Genomic DNA, 10,353 nt, shown 5'->3' on the forward strand with positions numbered 1-10,353 from the left:
CTAATTAGTAAGGTTAGTTTAAAAATATTTTATGCATGGATACATGAGGAGACTCCTATATAAAAAGAGATGGGCATGCCAAAGACTATCATCTTCTTCATAAAGCAAAATAAAACTTTCACACTTTTTCATTCTTCATCTAAAACAATGGCAGGAATTGCTTTTGGTTCTTTTGATGATTCTTTCAGCTTGGCTTCTCTCAAAGCATACCTCGCCGAGTTCATCTCCACTTTGCTCTTTGTTTTCGCTGGTGTTGGTTCCGCCATTGCCTACGGTTCGTAACTTATAAACATATCTAAATAATCGTTCATAATCTGTAACAATGGGTCCATTATACTTAATGAATGTGTCATATTTATGTATATAGGGAAGCTGACGTCGGATGCGGCTCTTGATACCTCGGGGCTTGTTGCCATCGCTGTGTGCCATGGTTTCGCCCTCTTCGTGGCGGTTGCAATCGGAGCCAACATCTCCGGTGGCCATGTGAACCCAGCCGTCACTTTTGGACTTGCTCTCGGTGGTCAAATCACACTCATCACCGGACTTTTCTACTGGATTGCTCAGCTTCTCGGCTCCACCGCCGCTTGCTTCCTTCTTAAGTTCGTCACCGGTGGATTGGTATGTCCTCATCATAACGTCCTTACTAATATAATAAATTTTGTTTCTATTAATAGAACCTACATACACCAAAAATCATCTTTTCACTTACAAGGAAAGAAGAAATTAAATCAATTAAATCTCTATTGACTTTTAGCAAAATAAACCTTTCGGAAACAAAAAGTTATGTCATAATATATAGCTTTGTTGGTCTACATTTAAAAATTCATAGTCTAGGGTCTTGGAAGATAGATATTAATCGAATATAAACTAGGTTACAACATAAGAAGGGCATAAGATATATAGTAGTTTACAAGGTCAAAAATTCATCTCCATGTTTTTCAATAGTTTTTGTTTGTCCATTTCTGTCTTTTCCGTTTCGTCCTGAGTGGGCTGGGCCGTCTGTTCTTCGGGCCCTGAGGAATGTGGAATCCACCCTCTACAATTTGTTAAAGTTGAAGTTATATAATATTGTAAGTTTATGTGTAATTCAAATGAACTAATGAAACAAACGCCCTGAACTATTCTAAAACGCAGGCGGTTCCAACTCACAGCGTTGCGGCTGGACTAGGAGCGATAGAAGGAGTAGTGATGGAGATCATTATCACCTTCGCTTTGGTCTACACTGTCTACGCCACCGCCGCTGATCCCAAGAAAGGTTCTCTTGGAACCATCGCTCCTCTAGCCATTGGTCTCATTGTTGGTGCCAACATCCTCGCTGCTGGTCCATTCTCCGGTGGATCCATGAACCCAGCACGTTCATTTGGACCAGCTGTTGCAGCTGGAGACTTCTCTGGTCACTGGGTCTACTGGGTGGGACCACTCATCGGTGGTGGACTCGCTGGACTTATCTACGGAAATGTTTTCATGTCATCTTCCGAACATGTGCCTCTTGCATCTGACTTCTAAGCATATAAAATGCGATGATTCTTGATTTATATTTCTGTGTATGATTTCTTTGTCGTCTCTCGATTGATATGTTGCTTTGTTTGGAGTTTGGTCCCGTTTCGTTGTAATTGTTTATCCAATATGTATGAATATCATTTAATGGAAGGCTATTTGGTTGTTACAAAAAAAACAAAAGGAAGGCGCTATTTGGTTACATTTTAACCTTTTTATCTAAATAGTTAGTTGTATGGTTAAATATCGATACTTAAAAAAAAGAACGTGACGACAGTTCTATGACATGGTAAGAACTTAAAGAATCGTTTAACGTAGAAGTTTGGGTATCATCATTAAGCAGAGTCTTAGGAATATTCGATTCCATTCATGAGCCTTCCATATGAAAACTCTACATGTGTTTCTGTTGTTCATTTGCTATATATACGAAGACAGTGTGTCTGTGTGTCCAAGTAACCAAGAAAGGTAATGCAGTTTTTTTCTTTGAAGCGTTTTTGTCGTTTATATAGGACTCAGTCAACAAAATTCAAAACTTTGGAACTGGAAGATTCACTGACATCAACTAGAACAAACAAAAATATCAAAAAGAAAGACCATCATTAAGAAGACATAAAAGGGTAAAACAGTAATAATTCTCTAGCAGTCGCCTGAGAGACGGAGAACGTCGAGAATAGAAGAAGCTGCGAGGAGGAGAAACGCGAGCAAGGCGAAGACGACGGAGATTGCGAGATGGTCACAGAAGAAACCGAGAGACTTGCAGAAATTTGGAATAGGCATGTGTCTGATTCCTGTTCTGTTCATATTCGTCACACCTAAAGCCGCTGATCCTCCACTCACCATCGCACATCCCAGTATCTGATCTGCAATGAAACAAAACCATGCTTGTGTTCTTGTCGGAACAACCGGTGTTTTTCTCATTAGTCTGGTCCCACTTAAAACCAGTTGCACGGATGAGTAAATAACCGTCGCTGATGTAACCACCACTAGATATCTGCAACGTTAACGACCAGTCAATTATATGTAATGTATTAAGTATTCATTTGCGATTATGAAAATTGGCTTACATGAGGGAATCTGAGAGAGACCAAACGGCGTGGAGCTGAAACTCGAAACCGTAGAGAGTTGTCATGGTAGTCTCACGGGCTGTCACCATTAACAACAAAGACACAGCCGATACGGCCATGCACATGGCTCGTAGCACAACCATTGCCACGTCATTGCGTGTGCCTCCGTGACGGTTATCCTCGTCGTATGTTGTGGTGACCACATCGCGTATGTCAAGCTTCGTCTCTTCCACTGTTATAGAGTTTTTCTTCTGCTCTGTTGCTTTCGCCATGGCGTATCAGAATGATATACTAAGGCGAGCCAAAGACGGGTGTATATAAACACACAAGCTGGACATGTGGCTAGTTTCTACTGGAGCTTCAAAACAGTGCCCGTGAGTGAGGCTTCTCTTGTTCCATGTATATCAGTGTCTTTCAAGCAGTCGTAGTGGTGGTCGTTCTGCACGAGGCATGGACCTTTGTCTGCTCAAATACAAACAAATATTTAAATGCTAAAAGAGATTTTTATAACCAGATGTTACCAACTATAGCTTAGTCAATGAACTTTGAGACCATCGACTTTGATCATACCACACTTTTCAAACTGAGAAAATCTGAAAGCAGTTAGCTATTATGATCAGTTCCTAAGATAGAAGAAATGAGAGGCAGACACGAGATAAGGCACTTAATAACACTACCTCTATACCAGTTATTATCCATGTAAAGAGTCAGAATTCACAATGCCCCAAAAGTAAAATCACGATCAAAGACACAGCCATATCTAAGCAATGATTAGCATATTCTAAGTACTTGGTTCACCTATAATACATAACACACATGAAGGTTGACAGACAAAAAGCCTAAAAAACAGTGCTATAGCATCGAAGACATTGGGAGACAAACACAGTATAAGGCACACTTGATAAGACTACCAATATTATGGATGCATATCTTTTAAAGTGTCCAATTTTCTCCCAAAAATATTTATGATTCTTTAAATTTCAGATTTGGCTCTGGCTAAAGATTTTATTATATAAAGATGTTGACAATATCAAATGAGTTGGAGACGGAAGAGGATCTCTAGATTCATTGTGCAGGTATACAATACATATATATATACACACCCAATCATGTTTCTCGATAACCCTAAGTCATCTTTATTAAGATTACTCTTGTGATAGGTATATACTAAAGGTAAAGCAGAGCATAGGAGACCTCAGATGTAAAGATTGAAGTTTTACGATTTTATTAACTTAGTTCGATACAACCCTAAACATCTCTATTTATATAAAGATAAGAACCATTCTAGAAACATGACAGCTAGCCCTGACAGCTCACTCTTCCTGCTCTAATAGCGCGTCAAAGCGGTTACTGAGGGTGACTTGACTGGCTGGTAGAACCGTACCTTTGTCTTCTTCTTTTCCTCTGTTTTGTCTTACTGATGTTGTTACCGTTGCAGGTAACTGTGAGCAGGACGTGGGCTTCACATCTTGATGGGCCAGCTTCTTTATATCTTCTGATCCATTGGGTCTAATACTCCCGCGCAAACTCGAGGTGGGTGACAACGCAACGTCGAGTTTGGAGCGCAGACTGAAATAGTTCCGTTGAGGTAATGACTTTGTAAACACATCTGCCAGTTGTTGAGCTGCTGGAATGTGCTTGACAATCTGTGATCCATCCGCAACTTTCTCTCTCGCAAAGTGATAGTGAGTTGCAAAGTGTTTCGACTTTCTGTGTAACACAGGGTTAGCCGTGAGGTGGACTGCTGATAAATTGTCACAATATATCTCTGCTGGATCAGTTTGCTTAACTCCTATACTCTTCAACATCAAGCTAATCCAGGCAAGCTCTGCAGCAGTATCAGAAAGCGTTCTGTACTCTGCTTCTGTGGATGATCGAGCAACTGAATCTTGTCGTTTGGCTGACCACGATATGAGGTTACAACCAAGAAAGGTGCATAAGCCACCTGTTGAACGTCTAGTGTCTAGACACCCTGCCCAATCACTGTCACAGTATGTTCGCATGTCGTGAGTCTGAGTCTGATTCTAGCTGAACTCCCATCTCAATCGTTCCTTTAAGATATCTCAAGACTCGTTTTAGCAAATTGAAGTCTGCAACAGAGGGAAGATGCATCTTTTGACACACCATGTTGACAGCAAATTGTATATCAGGCCTGGTCAGCGTCAGGTATTGCAATTTGCCTGCTAAACTTTGAAAATAAGTTGGATTACTGAAGGCTTCATCTTGATGAGGTACTCTGTCCAGTTGCAGTGGCAGAGGTGTGGGCATGGGAGCACAGTCTAACATACCAGCTGCCTGTAGTAGATCCGTAGCATACTTTGCTTGATTCAGAAATAATCCAGTAGGAGTAAACTGAGCCTGAATGCCAAGAGAGTAGCTCAACGGTCCCATATCCTTCATTTGAAACTGCTTCTTCAGAGAGTGTAACAACTGATGAAGAAGATCTTTGTTATTACCAGTGATCACCATGTCATCTACGTACAGTAGAAGAAACATCACATCCTTTCCCTTCAAATAAACGAACAAAGATGGATATCCTGTGTTACAGAGGAACCCAAACTCTAGTAAGTATGAACTGAACTTGTCGAACCATGCCCTCGGGGCTTGTTTAAGACCGTAGATAGCCTTGCGCAGAAGGCAGACATGACCAGGATGATCTTCATCTTCAAACCCAGAAGGCTGTCTCATATATACAGTTTCAGACAAGTCTCCATGCAAAAACGCATTCTTAACATCGAGTTGTCTAATGTCCCATTTCTCTGTAACTGCGAAATGAAGTACCATACGTACCGTAGCTGTTCTAACCACAGGGCTGTAGGTTTCTAAAAAATTTACTCCTTCTTCTTGCTCATTTCCTCTGGCTACAAGTCGTGATTTCAGCTTGAGAAAAGTACCATCAGCGTTCAGCTTTACCTTGTGGATCCATCCACATCCAATAGGTCTTATATCTGGTGGTGGAGGAACTAAGTCCCATGTTCCCACCTCATCACGCATGTCTATCTCCTCTACCATAGAACCATTCCAACCAGAATGATTTAAAGCTTCAGTAAGAGTCTTTGGAACTATTGGAATGCCTTTTATTGTCATCAGGGCATATCTTGGGTTAGGCTTCACAACTCCAGCCTTTCTTCGTGTTGTCATTTGATGACTGTTCTCAGGGACCTGAGGTGGTAATGGTTCAGCCGCAGTTGATCATCAAGTTCAGAATCACTACCAGTCTAAGAAGATCGTGAAGAACTTGATATCGTCTGTTCCTGAGCATTATCAGCATTCACATGAGGAGCTGTATTCATTGGGTTAGGTAAGACAACCGAGACCGCCCTACCAATCTCTTCATGTGAAGACGTGTTGTCGGATCTTTCTTGCTGATGCACAATCGGTTCTTGAAGTCTCCAAGCAGCACTCAACTGAGTAGTTGGTGAAGCAAGCAAGTGTTTATAAGTGTCTTTGAATGGAAGTCTTTCCTCATCAAACAAAACATGTCTGTTAATGTAAACTCGCCCCGTTGGTGGATGATAGCATCTATACCCCTTGTATCTTTCATTATATCCAACAAAGACACATAGCAGAGATTTAGGATCGAATTTGTTCTCTGCATATGGCCGTAAGTAAGGATAGCATGCACAACCGAAGGCTCTGAGAGCTGTGTAGACCGGTGCCTTACCATTCAGAATCTCAAACGAACTGATCATCTTGTCATTGGCAGAGGTAGGTAGTAGATTACTCAGGAACGAAGCTGTATAAAACGCTTCCACCCATAACTTTTGCGGCAAAGAACTCTGAAACATCATTGATAATCCCAGCTCTGTGATGTATCGATGTCGTCTCTTTGCAATACCATTCTGTTCCGGAGTGTGTGGACACGAGACTAGATGTTTATTCCGCAGGAAGCAAAATGTTCCATCTCCGGAGTGTGTGGACATGAGACTAGATGTTTATTCCGCAGGAAGCAAAATGTTCCATCAGACGTTTATTAACAAATTCACCACCACCATCTAACTGGAACACAACTATCTTAGTTTTGTATTGGTTCTCTACGTGAAGTTGGAATGATTTGAAGACAGAGAACACATCAGACTTCAATTTTAGGGGATAAAGCCAACAGAATCTCGAGCAATTGTCAATAAATACAACGTAAAACCGAAAACCTTGGGCTGAAACAACAGGTGCAGGGCCCCATACATCACAGTGTATTCTCTCAAGAACTCTGTTGGAACGAAAGTCTGAACTAAAAAAGGGAAGTTTACATGTCTTTCCTAACTGACATGCTTCACATAACGACTGGGTAGTTTTATTGAAAGAGATAGCTTTGATTGTTGATAGATGCTTCAGAAATTGATCATTGGGATGTCCTAGTCTCCTGTGCCACACGATGTCACTTGTACTCTGCTGTCTTGAAGAATAAAATGACAGAAACTGTGGATCATCCAGCCGATACAGCCCCTTAGTTTTGTTTCCCCGACTGAGAACCCGACTAGTGAGCTTGTCCTTTACATACACAGCATTAGCATCAAACGTAAACTCACAAGGGAAATCATCGGTTAGCTTAGACACAGACAGCAAGTATTTTGTTATATTAGGGCAAACTACGACATCCAAGAGAGGAATACTACCTGAGGCAGTAGGAATTGAAGCAGCTCCAACGTGAGTTATCGGCAGAAAATCTCCATTGCCTACTATCACATGATCACCACCATCATACTCCTGAACTGTGTCCAAATGTTGAGCCGAGTTTGTTACATGAGCAGAAGAGCCACTATCAGGATACCACTCTGCACCAGCTTGTCGATTGTTTCCAGCTGTGGTGAGAACATTTGCTTGAGGAGGGTCGTAACCAGTAAAGATTTCGTCAAAGGTAGTGACATTTGTATGCATGATGTCCATACTTTCCACATATCTGGCAAGTGGGTCTTTGATTGTTTGAAGAGCCTCTGCCTTGATAAGCCCCTTGACCAAACTGCTGAAGAAAGCCTCTTCCTTGAGTTGAGTATGCACCACGACCGCGATAGCCTCCTCTGCTTTGTCCTCTTCCTCTGCCTGAATAGCCACCACGATTCACATAGTACGCCTGATGTGGTGAAGGCTCAACAGTTGCTTCATAAGCTCGTACTTTGTCATCAAATCCAGTAAGTTTGTACGCAACATCATCAAAGCAAGGACCTGGAGTACTGTCCATGGAATGCTCAATAACAGTGCACACAGCTTCGTACTCCTTTCCAAGGCCATTGAGAACCCTATAAATATTCTCATGTTCTGTTATGGGTGCTCCTATGGAATCAAGTTGATCACAGAGTAACTTTATCTCCGCGAGGTAAGCTGACATAGTCTTGTTTCCTTTTACTGTGGTCTGAACCTTCCTCTGCAGTTCCAGACGACGAGTAGCAGACACACGATTGTACTTCTTTGCAAGAGCCAGCCACACCTCGTGAGAAGTATGCAAGCCATAGATTGACTTGAGAGCATCTTCCGTCAGTGTTCCGTACAACCAAGCCAGTATGGGTTGATCTTTCTGCATCCACTTGTTGTATTTGGGATTGACAGCGTCAGTAACCTCATCTCCTTGAAGAACGGTGACCGTCGACAGAGGCCGCGGTGTTGCTTCAGTGATGTGACCCAGAAGCAATTGACTCGAAAGAAACTGTTCAAACTGTAATTTCCATAGAAGGTAGTTTCCCTCTTTGAGTTTCAAGGTTACAGCCTGCGTAATGGTAAGCGCATAAACCGCAAGAACTTCTTCGTTTTCATCCATGATCTACTTCCAGAGCTCTGATACCATAAAGGTAAATTAGAGTATAGGAGACCTCAGATGTAAAGATTGAAGTTTTACGATTTTATTAACTTAGTTTGATACAACCCTAAACATCTCTATTTATATAAAGATAAGAACCATTCTAGAGACATGACAGCTAGCCCTGACAGCTCATATACCTAAAATAAAACTTTGCTAATTTCACGTACTGGTTAAGGAAGAGGTAAGTGCAGAGATTTACAAAAAGTGGGGTTGTTGAATATTCCTCTCTTTTAAATTTGGGCTTCTTTTTCTACTACTTTTTTTCTTTGGCTTAAGTTTACTTAGATATAGAAAATTTTAGGGCAATTGACAAGAACCATACATATCTTTTTTTTTAATTGCTGGCATTTTTTAAATATCAAGCGTGCCTTTTTTTTACGTTATGAGAAAAAACATATTTACAGGAATGCCATTACTTTTCGCTGCCAAATAAGCAAAAACCAGGGGCCACGTAGGAATTATGTTTCATGTTTTCATTAAGCCAGCCGTAATTCGCTACATATGTCGTTACAGCTGATTTATATCTACATGTCGGCTGAATAAACAAACGCGGCTGAGTTAAGAGGAAAAGGCTGACATAAGAACATAAGTCAGCCGGACGGTACGACTGAATTACAAAAATGTGGCTGATTTATTAGAAAAAGGCTGACTTACAGACAAAGGTTACGACTGACTTATACATCGGAAGTTTGTTTTCTGGAAATTTGGCTGAGTTGTAACTAAGAGACGGCTGAGTTATGTTTCCCCGGCTGAGTTAATGAATATTGACTGGCTGAGTTATATAATTTACGGCTGACTAATGTGATGTTGTTACGGCTGAGTTTATGATAAGTCGGTTGTAATAGGATGGATTAACAGTAAACTCAGCTCGGTTACGGCTGTCTTATTAGCGAAAGATTAATTACTAGAATTTCATTCGTTTGATGGCTGATCTATGTGACGATACGGCTGATTTATCGTTTTTCATCCTAATTACGGCTGATTAAGGATCAAAAGATTAATTACTGAAATATTTCCATGGTTCGACTGACTTACATTGTAGATGAGACCTGATTTACGTAGGCTGAGTTATATATTTGTTTGTCAGCTGATTAACCGATTTTCCATGTCATCCGCCATGTCATCAACTCGGATTTGCCATGTCATTGCTAACAAACTACTTTACAACTACGTTTGTCTGTCTGTTCATCTTTTTTCTTCATCTTCTTTATCTATCTATATATCTATCTTCTTCATCTTATTCTTCATCTTTCTCCGAGATCTTATGGATCCGGTAATTATTGTTTATGGTAACTGGATTAAGAAAAACCCCTGTTCGGAATTACGCTACGCGTTAGTCGGGTGGTGACCCTAGGCCTAGCGAGTTATCAAAAAATCGGGGATTAAGCGGGGCGTACTCGGCGCCTAGTTATAGTACATATATTAAGTAAGTGACAAATAAACACTAAGACTATGTAGTCTAGCGGTCAGTGTCGCTTTCTTAGAAATTCATAGGGTCGCGAGTTCGAGTTGGTAACACTTTGTTTTGCATCATTTTTCTGATTTTAGTTTAATGAATGACAAAATACGATTTTACCCCCATCTTCAACCTCTTATCTGCGTTTTCCAGATCTCAAAATCTCTTGTTCTTCATTTTTTTTTTGCACGATTTCATAGTTTTCACAACAGATTCTTGTGAATTTCACCTAAATATAATAGATTCATGAGATAGATGCCGATTTAGCTCTTGAAATTTCGATTTTTCAAAATTTTTTAGTTTCAGCGCCTAGAACCACCGATTACCTCCTCCTCGCCACGGTAGCCTTCCGATCACCATTTAATCGGGCGAGTAAACGGCCAGGCGGACGCGTTTTTGAACAGGGAGAAAAACATATATCTATTCAACGCCGACATGAAGAATTCGCAAAGTCTGTATTCGATGATTACAGATTGAATGAATTGAGAACAACAGATTGAATTCGCAACAACAGATATGTATTCAACGAACGACACTCCACCAGT

At 40.8% G+C, this 10,353-nt stretch overlaps 2 protein-coding genes across 2 annotated transcripts; one reads left to right on the forward strand and one right to left on the reverse strand.

Moving 5' to 3' along the window:
• Positions 1 to 49: 49 nt before the first annotated feature.
• Positions 50 to 1,662, forward strand: LOC106328511 (aquaporin TIP2-1-like). Its single transcript, XM_013766964.1, has 3 exons — positions 50 to 274; positions 368 to 618; positions 1,135 to 1,662. Exons 1-3 carry the CDS (start codon positions 70 to 72, stop codon positions 1,504 to 1,506), a joined length of 828 nt encoding a protein of 275 aa, XP_013622418.1. The 5' UTR covers positions 50 to 69; the 3' UTR covers positions 1,507 to 1,662.
• Positions 1,663 to 2,034: 372 nt separating this feature from the next.
• On the reverse strand, positions 2,035 to 2,849 carry LOC106328512 (CASP-like protein 3A1). The gene is made up of 2 exons (XM_013766965.1): positions 2,562 to 2,849; positions 2,035 to 2,488 (listed from the first exon to the last, which is right to left on the reverse strand). Exons 1-2 carry the CDS (start codon positions 2,831 to 2,833, stop codon positions 2,134 to 2,136), a joined length of 627 nt encoding a protein of 208 aa, XP_013622419.1. The 5' UTR covers positions 2,834 to 2,849; the 3' UTR covers positions 2,035 to 2,133.
• Between the last annotated feature and the right edge of the window lie 7,504 nt (positions 2,850 to 10,353).

This window comes from Brassica oleracea, chromosome C3 (assembly GCF_000695525.1).
Source record: "Brassica oleracea var. oleracea cultivar TO1000 chromosome C3, BOL, whole genome shotgun sequence".
In the NCBI taxonomy this organism is placed as follows: domain Eukaryota; kingdom Viridiplantae; phylum Streptophyta; class Magnoliopsida; order Brassicales; family Brassicaceae; genus Brassica; species Brassica oleracea.